At 41.3% G+C, this 21,679-nt stretch overlaps 1 protein-coding gene across 3 annotated transcripts in view; it reads left to right on the forward strand.

Annotated features, from left to right (window-relative positions):
• LIN28B (lin-28 homolog B) overlaps positions 1 to 14,275 on the forward strand; it is a 99,537-nt gene extending 85,262 nt beyond the window's left edge. For all 3 annotated transcript variants that reach the window (XM_068184165.1, XM_068184166.1, XM_068184167.1), the window contains one exon: positions 9,131 to 14,275. In XM_068184165.1, the coding sequence (XP_068040266.1) occupies positions 9,131 to 9,500 (370 nt within the window). In that variant the 3' untranslated portion in view covers positions 9,501 to 14,275. The remainder of the gene's footprint in view (positions 1 to 9,130) is intronic.
• Positions 14,276 to 21,679: the final 7,404 nt, after the last annotated feature.

Raw genomic sequence — 21,679 nt, forward strand, 5'->3', positions numbered from 1 at the left:
CTCTAGTCTTGCCACAATTCTTTTATTTTCTTTGTGATTTATGCTGTGTTCTGCTTTCAAATGTTACATCAACCAGTAAATACAGATTTGCAGGTGGAACGAAGGAGCTTCAGCCTACATTGCTCCATGGCCTCACAGCTTATATCAGCCTGACCTCTGCAACCAGCCTTGGCTACTGCAGTGCGACTTTTCAGAATTCATACACAGTGGGAAATTTTCTGTGTTACATTATTAAAGATAACAGAAAATAAGCTCAGTGAAGTCATCAAAATTGCTCTGGATCTACACCCTTGTGACTGTGATCAGAACTAAGACCATTAAGATGCTCTGTTTCTGGGAACTAGCAATATTTAGGAAAACTTTTATTAACTTCATTGTTATAATTTTACTGCAATGATATCACTTCATCCCAACCAAGAGGATAAAGTGATCTAGTTTACCACATATAGGGAAACTATTTATGTTCCGTTATTTTTAACTGTACTCAGAATTAACAAAATTCCAAGAAATAAGTATTAAACATGTGCATGTGATTTGCCATCCTGAGGCCAAACAAGGAAAAAGGAACACCAAGTTCTCAATTAACAATAATTTTATATGCATAAATGTGCTTTTTATTCTTATGTACACAATTAAAAGTGAGAATTAATGATGAGAATAAATCCGGTTGCGAAATAGGGCAGAATAGTAAAAATGGCATTATTTTTCTTTTAATGCTCAGGGATCAGGCAGTGTGAGACAAGAATACCTGCCTCAGGTGGGAATTAAAAGCTTTAACATATAAGACTTAATCCTGTTGCAGCCAAAATCCTCTTTTCACGCTTTACTGTTGCTTCCGCATTTTAATGTGAAAGTTGCAAAATTTTTTTTTTTTTTTTTTCCCCAAGATACTGAAAGCCTCTTAAAAATGTGTTACAGAAAATGCTCGGCCCATGCATTTAGTAATAATGTCAATACATGAAGCTAGTCCATTTTGGACATCTTAAGGCGCAAGTTCAGAAAAGTGAATAAGGTGGCTGCTTCCTTTCTCAGTCAGTGCAATCAGAGTGATGTGGATTTTCCTTACCATTAAAGTGTGGCTACAGAGCATCTGAATTACTTAATTGTTCTTGTGGGTATTGAATGTGTGAACTTACAGATGCTATTTCAAGCAAAACCAAACACCATGTTTGATGCCCTTTTGTTCCACATTTGGGATAGGAAGCCCTCCATGTGATTCATGTGACGTGACTTTATCAGTGCCGTTAGCTCTGGAAAGAACCCCTATAGAGATAGCTGGCGTGGTCTCCTTATAGAGAGTGTGTCATAGAGACAGTAACCATCCCTTTGCTTCTGAAGAGTGAAATGAAAACGTGAGCTGTTGGTTAAATCCTGCAATCCTTAACATTCGTGAAGCCTGTATTCATGCAAGTCATCTAATTTGGTGTATGTAACAGGAGAATCCATTTCAAGGCTAGCATCTAAGTCAGTCCATACTCCTGTCACCAGATATTTCCGAAACTCTGTGCGTGAAACTGATTTCTATGAGGTACCTAAAGTCATACCACTCACAACTGGTATTTGGGGAGGAAGAATAGGTTATGAACTTCCAGAACAACCTTCTTCCTCCTCTTTCTCTACCACGGCTTGCTTCAGTGCTCCAGCCTACTGCCAGGATGCCATTTGCTGTTTCCTGCTGTTGTGAGTTGGCGTCACTTGTGCTTGCTGTATTTGTTGTATTTGCTGTTAATATTAGTGATGAAATAAGGAACAAAATGGAAAAGGCAATTTTTAACAACTGATTCCCTACTGCCTTTTTATCTCATCTGTGGATTAACTGATCAGTGGATGTGGAAACCCTGGAACCAGCTCTGCTGAGAGGCAGATAAGGTCAGGCATGCCTCTTAGCTCATGACCAGCACCTCACTGACCCAGAAAGAGTTGAGCCGGTTTTATGCAGCGTGCATCCTTATCCACATGGCCAGGAGGCTCAAGCCACCTCTGTGAAAGGCTTCTAGTGTTACCGAGCTAGGCTTCTGTAAACAGGGGCACGGAGCAGTGCTTTCAGACACAGGCAGCCGAGGTCTGCTCAGCTCTGGCCACCCCCGCGCCCGCCCAGCGCCGCAGCCCAGCTGGCTCTACACGCAGTGGCTACACGCAGCAGCAATGCCCAGAGCAGAGCCCGGGCAGCCTTTCCACCAGCAGGAACTGTGGAAAATACGTCCTTTTTAAAAAAATTACTGCATACAGAGCTGTTCTTGTTGAAAAACTGTGTTCTTTTATTATTCCCACAGAAATTAAAGCTTACAAGGGAAATTTGTGGTTGAGAGTATTTGTGTGTGTGGTTTCATAGTGCAAAACAATTAACAGTAGTAGACTTACTTGAAATCATCTCATGTTTGAAGTGTGTGATATATGAGTGTTTAAAACATAACTTCCTTAAACCATCACTGATTTTGTATCTGCTTTAGCTGAATGGGTTAAAGCCATTAAAAGATACACATTCTTTCCATGCTATATTGATACTATAGGAGCAAAACCATCTTTCATGTTATTTAGAAACAAAACTTCACCTTGTAAATTGTTATTTCAGGACTTTTTAGCTCTTAATATAAAGAAAACCTTTCTGTTGTAATAAATGAAAATGCATCCAAATAATTCCTCCATGAAGATGCATTTCCTAAGGATTTTTGAGTGACTTTGTGAAAAATAATTTTCCTCCATGCCTGTAAAGGGAGCTGAGTGGATGGTTGAGATGAGGTTTTGTGGAAAGGAAGAATGGAAACTACGTTGTTGAAGTTATTTTTTAAGATCTGCTTTCTCTGTAGTCCTTTCCATTTTTATGGAGAAAAAGCTGCATTTTGTGCTTTTTGAACCACCTTTCTGTTTCATTGTTGTTCTTGGTTGTAAAGAAAAGCAAAACAAACCCCCGTCATCTTGCAGTAAAATTGTATTAGCAGATTTTAAACAATTTTATTTCCTCCTGAACTTAAGCTGAATTGTATCCTGACAGGCCTGATTTATCAGGCAAATGCCTCACGTTGTTTGTCAGCTTCTTTGTTGGGGGGAAGGGGGAGGGGAAACCCGAGCAACAAAAGACCGTAACCTATTGATATTACTTCTGTGATACACTGGGGAAAATAGATTGATTTAGAACTAACCACAGAAAACTAGTCGATCTGATGAGTTTACAACAGAGCATTTTTATTTATTTATTTGTAACAAGAGTAAACATCATCAATATTCTACCCTGTGTTATTGGAAGCTTCACTGACAGTGTGGGTTTGTGTCAGTGTGATGGGGCTATCTGTAAAATGAAAGAAGGCGAGGCTGAAAAAATGGATGGTCCTTGTTTTTCTCACAAAATTGAAAGTCTTGGATCTCTGGTATGTTATCATGAGTCGTAGGAGTCACAGGATGAATAGATGGATGAGCATTTTTATTGTATTTCATCCTGTTTTTCTTTAAGAGGTTATCTTTTTTAAATTATATTTCTGTTAAATATCTCAAAAAGCTAGTAAAGCACAGGAAATTTCCTAACTGAATTTCACTGAAGAATGCCAGCCTGCAATTAACTTTCCCAGCATGTCGCCTCTGCACAGTGTTTTGCATGAATGAGAAGTTCAGGGTAGCAAATACTCACAGGACCAACACAAACCTAAATGTGGCACCAGTGTGCCATTTTCTGCATTGATAATATGCTGTTTTACAACATCCTTGATTAAAAATACTCACAGTTTTTAAATTAAACTGATTTTTTTCCCATGGATTGGTAAATGTGGGTGCTAGTGAGGTTTTCTGCCTCATTGTGAGCCTGCTTGATGGACAAGCCATAAATGCTCTGATGAAGATGGTAAATATTCCTTTCTCTAGTTTAGTTAACAAGATAATTTCACTTGACCTTAATTATTATTTCAGTAGTATTTCAGTATTCAGTACTTTTAATTCTAATATCTGTTTAGAGAGTTTTCAAAGTTAGCTGTATTCTCTCCTGCATTCAGCTGCAGCTTAAGAATTAAAGGTTGATAACTAGAATGGTGTAAACCCCAGCAATGCATGTGTGAGCAGAAACATCCCATCCATTACCCTGTCAGAGAGCACAAGCAGAGTGCACATTCCACTCATTTTATGTGTGTCTCCTTAGCTCACCAAAATGCTTTGGGTTGAAAGGAGCCTTAAAGACCATATAGTTCCGACCTCCCTTGCCATGGGCAGGGACACTTTCCACTAGACCAGGTTGCTCAGAGGCCCATCCAACCTGGCTTTTCAAGCTGCAACAAAGACAACTTGAAATCAGCAGATCCTCCACAGTCCAGAAGATCCTTTCTGAGGATCCTCCAACACCTGCTGAGGTGTTGGAGGTCTTTCTCATTTGTCCCAGGTGGTGCCTGAGCAAGCAATCTGAGCTTTTTAAAGTGTCACATCCAGGTAGTGAGAAGCATCCCTTTGCAGTATTTCCTGGCATTATTTTCAAGACAAGTCACAGAAGCCTTAAACAGTGGAAATCTTAATTATGTCTAAGACCCATTTTTCTGTTAGATCATGGATAGTTTAACTTCTCTTTACAGCCATTTACAAAATAGAATAAATTAAGTGATCTGCTGCCTGTTCTATCTGCCTTTCTTTAGGTATGTTGTGAAAGTAATGGCTGAAAAGGATAGAACATTTAGGTACGATTTTAAACATTTACTTTGTGCTTTAACTGCACAGTTGCATTCAGTGTATTGTAACAGCATCTCACATGCACACACTACCAGAATTCCATGCCATTTTTCAAGGCATTAATGTTGCAAGACGGAGTATTGTTAGCCAAGAATCATTTTTTTGTAGTCTAATGGCATTCAGAAAGGAATAACAAAAGAATTGGTGTGGGGTATATCCTGGTGAATTATTTTAGTCTTACTCTGACTTCCCCCTTATTTTAGTCTTCCTCTGTACCCCCTTCCCTCCCTTTCCTATCCCTGATAGATGTTAACCCCTTATTCCCTGTTCCCCCATCCCCAAGTCAGTCACTAGGGTAATTTTACAGTTTTTTCCTCTCAACAGATAACAGTCTGGTAGGTTACATATATTATTCTCTACTTGTCATATGTATTGGATTATCATCTAAATTATATTGCAAAACAGCTCCAGGAAGCAAGCAGTTGTGTTTTACTAGTGCTGCTTAACCCATCTGAGTTGTTACTGTTGAAAACATATTTGCAAGGCCAAGGGTATTGTTATTTTAAAAGTTTAGGGCTAGGGTGTGCTTCCTGAGTAGGAGTATCTGATTGCTGGAACAAGGGAAAAAGGCTAAAAGCTACATAGTATTATTTAGTTGTGAAATTGAGTACTTCTAATCAATTTCAGTCATCAGCTTTTTGCAATTAATACAGCATATTTTATGTTGGAATCTGTAAGCTTCTTCATGTTTCCTTTAATACGTATAGTTTTATGCAATCACAAATCCATAGTGAAGGAGAATTTAGGAGGTTTTCTTAACCTTGCTATATGCTCTCTTCTTTCTTCATTAGTAGGTATTATTGTTACAGTTTTTTGAGAGTATTGAAATACAATGCTAGACAAGTTCCTCAAGGTGTTCCTCTATTAAGATGTTCATCTTTTTTTATATTAAAAAATCACCCTGATTCACCTTCCTGTCAGTTCTATAGAGAAGAAAGGATTTCCCATTAGGATAATTGCCATCTCTTTATATTTTTGAGCCTGAAGCTAGCTGGCAAATCATGGAAGCCTACTGTGAGAAAGACAATCCTATTTTAACAAATCCTTACTTTTGTTCTTTGTAAATGCTGATTCTGTTATAATTGCACATTTAAGGGCTTTTTGTGTTTTATTCATCTCACAGTAGAATTTACATATAAACTTGTATTTAAGCTAACATACATTATTTCCATGGTGCTTCGGAAGAGAAGAGATACTTGCTGTGGTTGCAGTAATTTAGAGTTTCTGAGAGCAGAGTCAAATGAGAATTGGTCAGTTTTCATGGCAGGAGTCAGCTTGTGTATTGTTCTGTATATGTATGTAGGTGCAGAGGTGAATGTGTGAGCTCCCATGTGCACATCATGCTCTCAGCTTTCGTGATGTAGCATAAGTACACACAGCAGAGAGGAGCAAAGGGCTGAAGCATCTGGCAGGAAAGGGTTAATGCCTGGGGATGATGCCATGCTGTCATTTGTGAGCTCTGAGGTGGCTGACCACTTCCATTTTGGGATAAATCCCTTGGAAATGGAAGGAATTTCAGAGGAAGGTGTGATCTGTTCTCCTGGTAAGAGTGATTGACAAGGAATGAATTAATAGTTAAAAGAACTGAATAAATACCACCCTCCTCTGTAAGTCCAGGCACACCCCGGCTGGCACATATATACTCTAATGTGTCACTTTACCCAGATGCTTGAATTGATTGGTAATGAAAAACATCCCCAAAAAGCCAAAACAGCAGTTTAATCACAACTGCTTCTGACAGAGTTTTTCTTTTACAGTGACATTTCAGTGAAAGTTTAGATAAATGCAAGGAATTACAATATTTTGCAAATAGAATATATTGATTGAGTATATATGTAAAGGGTGAGTGGGGCTGCTTGAGTGAGAGCAGGGACCCTGACAGCAGGTTCTTTGCCAGTTGGTGAGGTGAAATGGTCCGCTGAATTGGATAACACGGAGCGTACCATGGTGACTGATTAAATTGATTTGTCCGTGGCTATTGCCTATCCTGCTACTGAGGCCCTTTGCCCTGTTTTCAAACTTTTTTCTTAACTGTTCTAAACAGATGTGATATTAAGGAAGAAATGTGCTGATGCATTCACAGCCATAAAATTCCATGTTCTGAATGAAGATAAAAAACACAATTTCCAGAATGCCTGCACACTCCTGTGCTATACTATGTTATATAATGTGTTTATCCCAGGAACAAGTACACTGCTAGAAACTGATGAAAAAGTTAATAATAAACATAATTCTCTAATATAACCTAAACTACAACCAGTACCACATCTGTGAATCCTTAGATGTATTTATTGGAAGGGAAGAAAGTAAAACACTTAAAAGATTTTTACTTCCTGCTGTTGTTTCATTTCTCTAATTGCAAGGCTTATTTCCTTACTAATTTTTCCAGAAGGTGTGTAGAAAGCTTGTGGTGGAAACACAGCTGAATGCCGGTTAGGAAGACTGAATGCTGAACATACTGTCAAGTGGGGGTCACTAATTTGAAAATACTGCAATGATTTGGCAAAAAGTAGTCAGAGGGATAGTGTTTAATAACTTGAAAATTATTTTTTTTACCATAGGAGAAAAAAGCTTGATGTTTTGGTCTTAGATCAGGATGTTTGGATTTTACAATGTACTTAGTATGTCATTTCCCTTCTTGTGCTAGGGAAATCAATACTAAGTGATAATGGGGCTGGTGCATGTTATTTTCTTTGTGATTCAAGGGAAGCTTTGTTAGACTGTGTTTGTCTTCATGGGTTAGTCTGTAGTATATGCACGCAGAGTAGTGTAAGCATTGTCTTCAAATTCCACTGAAAAATCACATCAAACTTCAGTGCAGTGGTGACATCAAAATGGAACCAGTTCACCTAAAATATGTTATTGCAGTTGTTGTAACAGTGCAGAGTTCATTGCCAAGCCAAACTGGGCTTGGTTTCTTCTTACTTGTTTTTAGGGAAGATACAACAATAAATCACAATGATTTCTGAAAGGATAATGAAGTTCTGTTCATTATTTAACTTCTTTAAATTATTGGTCAGTCTTGTAGGACATGATGACATGCAGCAAGCCATGAGCAACTTGTACTGTTTTTTCATTTGTCTGTGGAAATGAAGATATGGTTTTATCAATAGCATTTCTTTGCAAGGTAAAGCAAATTCAGTAGATGAGAATCTGGCTGTACATAAGCCTTGCTTGGATTAAACATCTTGATATTGTATAAACTAGTAGGGACACTACTAAATACGAGGTGAAATAGTCAAACGGTGCTTTGTTACTTTTCAGGCATCTGAAAATGTAACATATCTTTATGTGGGCTTGATCTGGAGCACGTTGCAGTATTTTGTTCATAGTTACAGTTCCAGTCTTTTTTTTTTTAATCCTTAAATTGACTCCACAGACCTAAGTATTTGTGAAATAATTATTTTTAATTAGTTGGTTAAGGGAATGCAAAAAGAAAAAAAAAAAACAAAAACAGGTTTAGTTCTTTCCAGTAATGTTTGGTTTTTAGAAATGAAATGTCTATGCATTCAGTGCAAGTTTTATAAAACAAAGAAACAGAAACCATACAAAAGCAGCCAAAGTTGAAAACTCAGTGGTGCACATAAGGTCACCATACCAAAGGCGTGTAATTATTTCTTTGTATCGTATGTTAGAATAATGTAATCCAATAACTGGTGTTCCTGGTGTGTGTTACAAAGGATTCAGTAAGCAATTGCTGGAGAGTTCTTCAGGACTCCCCTGGCTAACAAGGTTAAATAAAGAGGTTTTGTGGGCTTCAGCCATTTCTGAGGAGTGTGGGAGAAGCCGTGTCCGTGCGGCTGGAGGGGCGCCTCTGTATCCCTCGGCTCCCGGCAGCGCATCCCACGGAAAGCGGCACCGCGGCCACAACCGCGTGCACGTGGGCTGGGAGTTTTGAGAGGAAACACACCAACACAGATTCATGACTCTTGCCGGGGCTTTACTGAGTTTATCTGGAATCGAACCCCTAAGTGCCATTACAGACCTCGTGTCCCCACTGGCCCGAAGCCATTGCTCGCCGTGCCTGGGCTGAGCCAGAGGAGCCGAGGTGCCGGCCCTGGGGCAGAGCCGGGCCCTGGGGCAGAGCCGGGCCCTGGGGCAGAGCCGGGCCCTGGGGCAGAGCCGGGCCCTGGGGCAGAGCCAGTCCTGGCTCGTGGCGGGCACCGCGCCCTCCTCGGGCTTGCGCTTCCCTGGCTGCAAGCACCGCGTCCCTCGGGACCTGGTTCCGGGAGCGGCCGAGCCGGAGCATCCCCGCTCGGCGCGGCCGCGCTGGGACCGCGGGACGCGGGTCCCGGGGCGAGCAGGGACACCGGAGCGGCGATGGCTGGAGATCTGGTGCCCTCTAGTGGGCCCGGGCCCGGGCCCGCAGGAAACCTTCCCGCTGGACGCTGCATTGCATAACTCCATCTCTGTCTCTGTTTGGTTTTAGATGCTACAACTGTGGTGGCCTCGACCACCACGCTAAAGAATGTAGTCTACCTCCGCAGCCAAAGAAGTGCCATTACTGTCAGAGCATCATGCACATGGTGGCTAACTGCCCCCATAAAACTGTCTCGCAGCAGCCCACTAGTTCTCAGGGAAGACATGAAGCCGAACCACAGCCTTCCACTTCTGCCTTCCTGAGAGAAGGGGGAGGAACGCACGGCTTCTCGTCTCCATCGTACTCTCAGGAAGGCAGGTCGGAGATCTCGGAGCGCTCGGGCAGGTCACCACAGGAAGTGTCGTCGAGTAAGTTGTCTGCATCACCTGAAGAACCAAACAGAAAGGGGCCTTCTGTTCAAAAAAGGAAAAAAACTTAATGCATTTTTCATAATGTTCCGTTTTCTTTACCCTCTTGGGATGTCTACCTCATGCAAATACAGGGGAAATAATTCATTATCAGTAGCTGACCTGGAATTTTAACTACTGTTGAGGAACTGTGAATGTTTTGTTGTTGTTGGTTTTTTTCGTTTTTTTTGTTGTTTGTTTTTTTTTACCTTTGATAGACAAATCACTCCAAACAAAATACATATGAGCAGGGTGCATTACATTTTCCTTTCTGTGTGTCTGTGTGAGTGTGCATGCGTGTGTGTGTATGTGTACATATCTATAAATATATATTTTTCCATCAGACCATTCTCCAGATCCCACCAAACATTACTGTGAAGCAAAAGTCACAGTACCCAATGTTCCTGAACTTATTCCTAGAACCTGTTTCCAGAAGTGTTCAGAAAGCAAACAAGAAAACCCAGTTTTCTGAAATTTCACTTAGAAACAAACCAAACCTGGTAAACCACACAAAGAACTGAGATCAAGACTGTTACGTCTCTTGTGAACCAAAGGATACTTTCCTATTTCAAAGCTGCCATATGGTACTAAAGATAATAAGACATCCCCCATACCATCAATTTGAATTACTTCCTTTTTCAACTCCACAAAGTACCAAAACCCCTCCCCTCCCCATGCCAGTGCAGGGCAGTTTCATGACTCAAGAAGACTCTCATTGCCACCACCCTTTGTTGGTGAGGAGTTTAAAGCTCCAGAAAAGACAATGAATGTGTAGTTTCTGTGATGGTTTCTCAAAAGGTTTTGTTAAATTAATATGACTGTAACTGTAATTTAGATGTCTGTTGTGTAGGGGAGAATGTGTAAGTTGTTACCAAACAGATCCTTTTGAGTGGTGCCAGGATGCCATCCTAGTTAGCCATTTGTATACTGTGAACATTTAGGGTACCTTGGTGGCAGTAGTAGCCACAGCAGCAGCAATTTCTCTTGGTCCCAAGTAGTGTCCCTCAATTTGAAGGGTTTTCCCCCTTATTTCTTGTTGAAATACCATGGAGAGAACTCCCTAGGGATTTTTATTGTTCTTGTCCATTTGAGTTTTAAAGAAAACAAAATGCAAAGCTAATGAGATCCTGGGCTGAATAGTTTCCTAAGACAAAAGGTTGATGGGCATTGGAGTTGCTCAGCTATCCTCCCTCAATGATGATACGGCATGGGTGCAGACCAGCCTGAGGGAAGGGACCTGCAGATTTGCCAGAAGCCCTGGGCATCATCTACTTCTTGTGAACTGGGGGTTGCAGCTGACCAGCCTTGGTCCAGAGTGCCCTAGGACCACACGCTTCTGTGTGAAAGAGGAGGAAGATTGGTGGCCTCAGAGTGAGACTCCCTGGGCTGCGGGCCTTGCTCGGGGTTAATAGAGTTGGAGCCTATCAAAACTTCAAGTCGCTTTCCATTTGTAACTTTTGAATTACCAAGTCATACGTAAGATAACGTACTCTGACAAATCCCATTGTGGATGTAAGTTAATTAGAGAAACCTGTATAATCCTTAACATTGGCAATAAACACAGGCTGTTAAAGCTTGAAAGTGTCGGGTAGGTTTAAGCTCGGATAATCAAACTAAAGAAACAGCCTGCATGAAAGGCTACAGCGAGCCAAAGTCTTAGCATGGTAACTCCTCTGCAGCTGATGGTTACAACAGGTATGCAGCTGGCTCAGTGCGTGGCCTTTCCCCTTCCCACTTGTCCTGGCAGATGAGACTTTTACTGGTGCTGCTGCTGCTTCAGTGAACAGGTAGACATCAAACTCCTCAGTGAAGGGCACAATTTCGAGAGAATTATTTTGTGTGAATTCCTTGCCAGTGTTTGCAAGAATCTCAAGGTTTGTACTGAAGTTCTCAGTAATGCTAATGCAAAGCTTACCTTTGACGATATTGAATGTGATATATCTATAGAGAACGTCCTTGCCTTACGTAAGGATAGTAAACTTATTTAAATTATGTAGACAAATCAAAGTGGCATTGCTTAACCTTCTAGTCGGTGTAAAAACCAGGTTAAACAGCAAAGATGCAAAACTTAGGTCACTTTGAAAATTTACACCAAAGTTCCTTATAGAAATAGGCAACTGTGGATTTGAAAACTGGTCATTCCCTGTTTATATGTAAGAAGTTCAGAGCTGAGATGAGGAAATGTTTTCAACATGTGGATTTTTATTGGTGCTGTTCAAAATCACTGTGTGCACCAAAGTCAGACTGAACTGCTAAGAGCACATACCAAACCCTATCTTATTGTTGAAAGCTTAAGGTTTTATTTTTATATATTAGAATGTTATCACTGTTACATAACATACTCAGGACAAAGAACTTTGCTCAGGGAATATACCATGTAATGTTTTTTCTTTACAGAATAGTCTACAGACCTGCTTACTCAGAACAAACCAAATAGTCTTAGACCTTTTTATCTCTGTATAAGTATTATGTACTGATATTAGTAACTACCTCTGAGTTGACGTAGACCTACGTTTCTGATAATCAGATATCAGCATTTTGTATTATAAGTTCCTGTGAAATGATGAAGTGGTATTATGTGCTGGTTGCTTATGTGAGCATTTGTGTCTTTACATTCACAGGGTCTTTGTTTTCAGAGATGCTGGGCAACCACAGCTCCCACTGACTTCCGGTTGGAGTTGCTGGTGCTTGGCTTTTCTAGGAGGGGAGGGATGGGGGATGGGGGTGGAGGGGGAAGAATAAAAACACAAAAGCATCAAGCCCACTTTGTTTACATAGGTGACAATAAAATTATTCTGTTTACAGCAAAAGGCTACCTCATATCTACTGCATGAACACACCTTTGTGCTGCTGTGGCCTTAAAGGTGGCTGTTGATCTATGGTACATACTTTTTATCTGTACTAAATATGTGACTGTTAGTTCACCATTACAGACATTATGGTAAATACTTACTTAAAATGAAGCATCCATTTGAAATTTTGAGACCTTTCCAAACATTTCTTTGGAAGTTTTTATTTTTCTGTCCAAAGGATTATGGGCACTGTTCATGGGAATAAATACAGCTCCAGAAGAGATAAAAATGTACATGCCTAAGTTAAACATATAGCAGCATAAGCTGCAGCAGGTAACTACTTAGCACTGGGCTGCAGTAGGAGAAAATCTAGCTATACTCCTTCAATTGGCTGCTCCAGATAAGCAAAGAACCTTTAAAAGGAGGAGGCACAGACTGAGTTTGGGATTTTTCCTTCATGCCTAAGGACAAAATTAATATTTGGCAGCATTCGCTCAGGCTAGATTTCCCCCTATTCACCAGCCTGTCCTTGCCAGAGCACTCCACAATAAAACTCGTTTGAGTAGAAATAGTTTGAATATCTGCTCAGATGTATTTTTCTCCTAACAATAGTGGAGATAAGGTTAAACCTGAAGCAAGAATCTCCCTCCCTCCCCTTCCCCCACCCCAAAATGCTCAATGTGATTTAATTGTAAGGGACATTGTGAGATTTTTTTTACTCTTCCCCAAGGAGAGGTCACGATATTTAATTACACATTACAAAAGATAGGCCATGAGGAAGACTTGTATTTGGAGGAAGAGCCAAATAACTTTTTGCTACAGTTAATGGTAGATCTGGCATTGTAATACCATTTGCAATATTTTGCCTTTAGCCAGCTTTCAGGGAGTGCCAAATACCACATTTGGATCCTACCTCTTCCCATTGCAGGCCACCTTTTTTCAGCCATTTTATTCTGCACCAGTGTTATCTTGGAGTTCCTGCTTGGTTCCTACTAACTTAGTTTTGTTAATAGAACCCCATTAAAAAAAGTTCTTATAGATCTTGTACCATTCTTTGTAAGAAGAATTATAAAAAAACATGGGAAATTGCATGGAGTCTTAAATTTAATTTAATTAATTTATCTGTAAGAAATGTTTATCGTAAAAAATATATATGTATTCCCCTGTGCTAGATATAAAAGTAATTGGGAAGATGTGTACAGGTGCAGATGCACTGATTTTAATTTCCTAGAAGTCTTAATAAGATTTGAGTATTGTTTTAGAAACAAGCAGAGCCTTGTTAAATGCATCAATCTTATTTTGCTTAGTTTTATCAACAGCCTCTTTAAGATCCAGTGGTTGTATTATTCCTGTTATAACTTTTGACTGATAATAAGAGGTTGATCTATTAACACACACCTTTTTTTTTTTTGTATAAACCAGAGCTGTGTGTCAGCAGCTGTGGCAGTATTTTTCTGAGAATGTTGAAAAGTAGCAAGGTATTTGCTACCATTGTCATTGAACCAAATGTATGAATATCTTGACAAAGGATAATGGTTTTGACTACCTCTTGGATTACTAAGTTAAGCAACAACTGTCTGACAAACATCACCAGACTGGCTTTAACTAGTATGTGTTGCTTGTAATAATAATAACAATAACCATACTAGAGACCAAAGTGAACACTGATTTCTATATGTCTTTAATACTGTGTCTTATCTAGTGTTTTTAAATTATCTTCTGTAGTATAGATTACCTCATTGTCCATTGTGACTTGTATGTTGTTTACAAGGTGAAATAAAAGAAAAATCACTTGAATTTTATGTTGTAAGAAAAAAAGCCTTGAGTTGAAGTTTTGAAGGTCATTTCACCTGTTTACTGTCTTGAGGGACTAAAGCACTGATTGCCTTTCTACATATCATGTATTTTATATCCTCATTTCATGCCTAATGTCTTTTTTTTCCTGTCAGTCATGGATATTGTGAGGTTTAAAAGAATTACTTGATTAAAAATAAAACATAACATTGGCATTTACAGTGAGCATTTGAGATTTGCTTTATTTGCGTGGTAAAAACACACTGCATGTCACTGGGGAGTTTTCTTTTGCACCTATGCTCACTTAGTTTTGGGATATTACCTTCAGAAAAAAAAATTAGTTATATAAGTCATTGTTGGGAGGAGGGAGAAGGAAATTATTCATTCATACCTGAATCATAGTTGCAGTGCTGCAGAAATTGTACCCCAAAACCTATTCAGCTATTGAAATTGAACTGGAGGATTATAGCTTTTGGTACTTATTCTCTGTGAGAATACACTGGACATTAAAGCTATCAGACATTTAGACATTTAGGTTATTCTCTCGCCTGAAAAGATTTTGGTATTTAAGCCTCATCCCATCTTTATTACTACTTCCATAATCTGTAAGCTTGTATATATCTATTTCATGGTAATTTAAACTGAATTGAAGAGAGATTTCATTTTAGAAAGGAAAGTGCTGTCATTTTTCATTACCTGGAAATTCCTTCTCTAAATTACATATAGTGTTATTAGTGACTTGGACAGCATTAGCTCATCATTCTGTATCGAAATATTTGAGGATGCGTATATGCCAGCTTTGTTTTAACACAGGGCTCTGCATGCAGTTATTAATAGCAGTATTTAACAACCTCTGCTAATACAAGGCAGAATTTTTTTTTCCCAATTGTACAGACATCTGCATGAAGGGGTGTCTACTACTCTTCTTGTCACAGAAAACTTCCATTTACTTTCCCTCACCTCACCCCTCTAATACATGTTCTCAAAAAAGAGTGAGCTATGAAGATGTGTCCCAGTCACATGTCCAGTCACATCCAGTCATGTCCCCACTTCACTCCCAACCTGTAGCCAAATGGTTTCATCACTCTTCTGAAATGTGGAAGAGGTGACTCTCAATCCCCCTGGCTAAGATCCCACACATGTCCCACTTCTGGTGTGAGTCATGAGTGAGGCTTTCTGTGAAACACCTGACGAGTGCTCTGTGAAGAGCATGGTTCACACCAGGTGCTTACATGAGCTCCTGGCCAGCCTTACCCCAGTGTTTCAGGGTATGGGAGGGGACACCTTGGGTATGCCACCACCTAACTCCTGGAACACCCTGCAAGGTAACACAGGCAGGAAGGAGGAAGCCACCTTGGAGAGCACTGAGCAGCTCTGGCCATGTACAGGTGTGGGAAATCCTTGGAACAAGTGAAATGAAGTTTCCTCTCCAGCAGTGTCTAATGTTGACTGAGACCAAAGCAAGCACCTGGAAGAACAGCAGCACCTAATTCTTCCCACCTCATCTCCCAGACAAGCAGCCCTCCTTCCCAGAGCCACTACAAATCAGTATTTTTATCCTTTTAGCAACTGCCAGGACAGTTTAGAACTATTGTCTTCATATTATAGACAGGAAGCCTTGTCTTGTGCATTAGGTAAAGACAGATCATCAGCAGTACCTAAATCCATTGCTGCAAGCCAAGGCCCCCCTTCCTAACCTTGCAGAGAAGTGATCACTGCCACACAGCATTAAAAACAACCTTGCTCTGTGCCAACAAGAAGAAATCTTTGGGTTGAAGCTTCTAAGTTAGTCAATAGAGTAACATCAAAATCACAGAAGCCTTCTGAAATAACAATAGAAGTAGCATGTTTATTTTCTTCCCTGTTCTGTGGGTCCTGGGACGCATGATTCCGAGCTATCTCCAGCCTTTCTGTAACCCTAAGTGCCAAAACAAATGTAGCCATTTTTGAAAGAATTGCATTTTTCCTGCAATCTGTTGGGAGAACTCCCACAAGCCATTACATTTACACAAGCCATTTATTTCAAAACTACTCCTAATTTATAGTAGACTCAGCATACCTATCTCCTTCCCTCAACACCAGATGACTTTTTCCCAGTAACAAGAATATCCCAGATGCAAGTCATTTCACGTACTTTCAAGTTATTTACATAATTAGCCCTCGTACTTCCTCTGTACTTGCACAGGAAGACACTCTTTGGTGGACAGGAGGGAATTCATTCTGTGGATGAATATGTGACGTAAATTCTCCCGATATTAGTATAATTCAGGTGATGTCCCGATTAATTAATGTAAGCACCATTTCGGCAAAGTGCTCTGCTGTTTCTAGTGTTGTCTGCTGCCTGCAATGCTGTTGACCTCTAGGATGAGCAGTCCCCTCAAGAGCATGTTACTCGGCACCAGTTATTATTTTTTGCAGTCATTGGCCTGCATGATTGCCGAGTAGCTGCCATCGAGCCCCGGGCACCTTTTCAGGCTGCTGATGCTCAGTTAACATGCAGCTGGTCGATTTTTGTTTGCTGGCTGTTCAATATTTGGCCATGGGCATTACTTGCTGCACAGCTCTTAGCCTAGATATTCTAGATATTCAGGGCTAGAGCAGTTTAGTTCTGCTAAACAGTTTATAAACTAACACCGGTGGTGTTTCTAATGTTGGGCCAGCCAGGAGAAGGCAAACTAGGCAGAAAGAATGACAAGCCCTAAGCTTAGGTACCCATCCAGGTTTAGATGCTTACAACCCATTTACTTCCAAATAATCCAGGATTCCAGGCCAGGAAGTACCAGTTGTTTATCTAGTTTGACCTGCTGGACCACCCAGGCTATTAAATTCAGGGCAGTTACTAGGGCACTGAATTTTAGCACTCGGCTTTAACTGGAGCCATGTTTGCTTGGTGCTTTAAGCGTATTTTCTGATAGGGCTTCAGATCAGGCCTGAGTGCTTTTGAGGAAAAAAAAAAGAGACTCTGCTCCATGACAGCTTGTTTTAATCACCTTCTGCTAACAAGTAGTGCCTCATTTCCAGTTCCACTGGCTTCAACTTCCAGCTCTTTGTCCACTGTAGTGAAAAGTCCTGTGTGCACCTATAAGGAAATTCAGCCCTCTTTCTTTAGTTTTTAAAATAATAGACAAGACCCAGTATATATATATATATTTTATGTAGAATTGCCTCCTCCTTTATCATGATTTTAAGAAACCTGCTACTTGCCTCATTCAGAATCCTTTCACTTCTATGCTGGGATAGCATATCAGCTCTGGCTTTAAAATCAGCCTTATTGAGCTGCCAGTGCTGGTCTTCAGTGTCCTAGAAAACTGGTTCTTTTGTCTTCTTTCCCTTTTAGAAATGTGGTGGATTATCATGCACTGAGTTCTTTAAAGCAATTAGCTAAAACTGCCCCACCAAAACCAAATCAAACAAAATAATAATAATAATAATAATAAAAAGACCAACCAAACCCACTTCAGTTGGAGCATCCAAAATATTTGAGGCAATCAGACTAATCAGACATTTTGGGAAATACTGGTTGAAAGTTACTAGAATAATGTATAATAAATTACATTTGGAAGTATTTTGGGAGTTGCCTATGAAAGAAAGCAGCAATGCCATTTCTCCCCCAAGGCAGCACAGCAAGGGTGGGGGCTTGAAGCACAGCAAGTTCCTTTCCATTCAGCCCCTGTTTCTTTCATCTCTCCTTGACCTACACTGACAGCTGTGACAAAAAGTCACAGTCAAGCCTGCTGAACCGTAACTTCTCTGGAGTTTAAAGCCTGAGAGTTTCTGAAAAGCAGCTGTCTTGCATAAAGCTGCGCAGAGAGGAGCAGAGGCTGCCCCCACAGAGACCCTCTGCTCGGCTGCTGCGGTGTGGGAGAGTGAAGGGGACAGGGGGACAGGAACAAGCACCATGCCAGCAGTCCCTGAGCCCTAAGATCTGTTTGTCTGTCAGCAAAAGCCAAGGGGAATTTAAGCAAAAGAACTGCAGGAACAGACGTATGGTTTCAGCACCAGGTGATAAAAGAAAAAAAGAAAAAGAAGAAGAAAAAAAAGAAGAAAAAAAAGAAGAAAAAAAAGAAGAAAAAAAAGAAGAAAATAAAAAAAGAAAAGGAAAAAAGAAAAGGAAAAGAAAAAGAAAATAAAAGGAAAAGAAAAGAAAAGAAAAGAAGAAAAGAAAAGAAGGCAAGGTTTGCTAGCCACTCTGACCAAAGAATCTGGAAAAAATAGGATTAGTGGCAGCTCCTGGAGTTTGAGGACAGCCTATCAGGGGGCTTCAAAGAACAGCAATAGGTTCAGGTGCCCTTCCATCTGTTTCAGTAAATGCTCAATTTTCAGATGAGGGATTGGGTTTGTTTCTCCTGATGACTCATGAAGAACTGATGGCGCTGAATTTACCTGAATGATAAAAGCTACAGCCTTGTTTCCCTGCCCATATTGGGTTTGCTGGCAAGGTTTGGGGGTGTGGGGGCAGGGAGGTTACAGGGGTGTATTCTGTGAGGAGCTGCTTTAAGCTGCCCCCATGTCCGATAGAGCCAATGCCAGCCGGCTCCAAGGCAGACCTCCAAGGCTGAGCCCAGCAGTGCTGGTGGTACCTCTGGGGTAACAGATTTAAGAATGGGAAAAATACTCTTCACACCTGCATTTGGAGAAAGGAGTGAGAACATGTGAGAGAAAGGGCTCTGCAGACACCAGGGTCAGTGTAGAAGGAGGGGGAGATTCTCCAGGTCTGGTGGAGAGATTCTCCTGCAGCCCTTGGTGAAGACCATGGTGAAGCAGCTGTGCCCCTCCAGCCCATGGAAGTCCATGGGGCAGCAGGTGGATGCCCAGAGGTCATTGTGACCTCATGAGAAGCCCACACTGGAGCAGGCTTCTTCCAGGATCTGTGGCCCCATGAAGGAACCACACTGGACCACCCTGTTCCCCATGGAAGGGACCCGCACTGGAACAGTTCATGAACAGCTGCAGCCTATGGGAAGGATTCATTTCACTGGAGAAGTTTATGAAGGACTGTCTTCCATGAGAGGGACACCACTCTGGAGCAGGGGAAGAGTATGAGGAGTCCTCTCCCTGAGGAGAAAGGAGAAGCAGAGAAAACCTGTGATGAGCCTACCACAATCCACAATGTCAATTCCCCTGCACTGCTGGCAGGAAAGAGAGAGATTTTGGGAATAAAACTAAGCCCAGAAAGAAGGGGTGGGAGGGAAGAAGTTGGTTTTAGATTTTATTTCTCATTACCCTATTCTGATTTGTTTGGTAATAAATTATGCTCATTTCCCCAAGTCGAGTCTGTTTTGCCTATTACAGTGGCTGGAGATTGATCTCTCCTTGTCCTTATCTCAACCTATCAATCTTTCATTACATTCTCCCTTCCCTGTCCAGCTGAAGAGGGAGTAATAGTGCAGCTTTGGTGGGCATCTGGTATCTAGCTGGGTCAACACACCACACTGCCCAAGTCAAGACAGGCTGAGAGTATTTCACCTTGAGCCAGTACTAGTGAGAAACAGCCACCTCTGCAGAACATCCTCTGGGTGCTGCGCTCTGCTTAAGAGTCAGCACAGTCCTGCTGGATGAAGGCCATGAACCACAAAGAGGAAGGTAAAAGCTTGTTTCTAGAAATCTCACATAGCTTCCCAGAAACCGCAAGGGAGGGGCTGAAATTCCAGTTGTTTGAACAGAAAGCATCATCTCTACAGGTAGTGGTGTAAAACCTCCCTTCTTTTGTCGGCTCATGATTTCCTGCTCTTCAGCTTGACAAAGTGGCAAAGGTAGGCCTAGGGTTCTTCACAATTTTTCTGCAAGATGAATATTTTCTGAGCATTCTGGCAACTGGTAGGTTTTTGGGACTGGGAATGACAATATGCTGTTCTATTTCTGAGGCTTAGAACAGGTATTTTTCTCTACAAACAAGAAATTTTTCAAATCAACAGCACTGACAGTGTTTTCCACAGCAGGGATTAGGACTGATTTTCAGGTGAATTTTTTCAGTGAAAACAGCCCACCTGCCTCTTTTTACATGGATTTGAAGCACTACAGCAAGAAATAGACACCACAGGAGCGGGGAAGGTAATGGAAGAAATACACCAATCAGCACAGATCTTGAGCCCCTAAGTAGCACAAGGTATTTATTAGCTTGCAGCTAAGAGCTACAAGCTGTTACCAGAAAATCCTTCTCACCCTCATGAGTCACACAGGGACATGCTATACTCACTCAAAATCAAAACAAAATCATCCATTTCCTGGAACACTACTAGCACAAAGCCTAAGTGAAGTGACAGGATACAAGAAGAAAGGGCTGGTAGAAGAATAAAGAAGGTCAAGAGTCTCTTTCAATTGGTTTTCTCTCGCTGCAGAGAGACTCTGGCAGGTCCCAAGAGCCACAGGGGCTCCTGGGGTCACCCGAAGCCCCCAGCTGAGCTTCCCAGGCCCGTGCCGGCACTGCCCGGGTCCGGCCGCACTCATCACCCGGTGCCTCTTAAGTGTCCATCTAACCTATTGCTTCTGAGCCTGGCTTTGTCCCCACTGAGTCAAAGGGGGAAGGATTTGGGTCACTGTGAGCTTTTGTTGGAAAGGTTCCCTAAATTAGCTCCTCTGTTTGCGATAAAAGAAGAAAGGGGTCCATCTTTATTTTCCCCATTCACCCACTGTAATTACTCCATCTCATCCCTGTCTGCTATTCACTGGCTCTCAGCAAGGCCTTGGCAGCCAGGTCAAAGGTCAGCAGGGAGGACAAGCCCCGGCTTCCCTGAAAAGGATTGAAATGTTTTAAGTGCAGCTTCAGCAGCTTCCAGAACGTGCCAATCCCTTCTGAAAAAGTGGGCTTGGTGAAGCACACCTGCAGTGACAGGGTGAGGAGACCACAGGTCTGGAAATCCCTGCTCTTGCACTTCATTCTCTGGTCATCAATTGGTTTGCTCAGGTTCTCAGGAAAACACTTAATATACCCCAAGTCTCTTTATAGTGCATTGCTTTATTTCTCCAGATTACATAGCAAGGTACTTGCCTTGTGAAGTTTCAGATCTGCTCAGCTGCCTTGTTTGTATCTTTATTTTTAATTCAATGTGTAATTTTGCTGTTGTTGGTAGAGAGGATGTTAGACAGCTCTGTACATGTCAAGTACTAGTTCTAATATGAAATGTACAGGTAAGATCTCCCAGGCTTTAGTGAAAAAGTGCAATTACCCTGTGATTATTTGTTTGAAAAGATGCACATCAAAACATCATAAAACAAAAACTGGGGGAATTTGCGCTGTTCTGGCATCAGTGCCAAGGACCCAGCTGGAGTCGCTTCTCTACTTGAAGGTACCACACACCATAAGGTGACAACTTCTGGTACAAGCAATAAATGCAAAAAAACACAGCTGTGGGGCTGCGCTGAAAGAAGAAAATGTCTCTCTTTTAGCAGTTTCCTTTTACAGGGAAGGCTGGCTCAAAGGGATTAACAAACAGTTGTTCTCCGAGTCCAAAGAAGAGGGGAAATACCCCAAAACAACAAACCTAGTTTCCTTTAATGACACTTTTAAACAGGTCAGGTGTAGGTGAGCAAACACCCACCTCTCCAACCTTACAAGGAACCCTGGGTTGGGCCAGACAAGACCAGCAGAAAGGGTTTTATCTTTCCCCGTCCCATTCTGAAGGGAT

Source organism: Anomalospiza imberbis, chromosome 3 (genome assembly GCF_031753505.1).
Source record: "Anomalospiza imberbis isolate Cuckoo-Finch-1a 21T00152 chromosome 3, ASM3175350v1, whole genome shotgun sequence".
Classification (NCBI taxonomy): Eukaryota; Metazoa; Chordata; class Aves; order Passeriformes; family Viduidae; genus Anomalospiza; species Anomalospiza imberbis.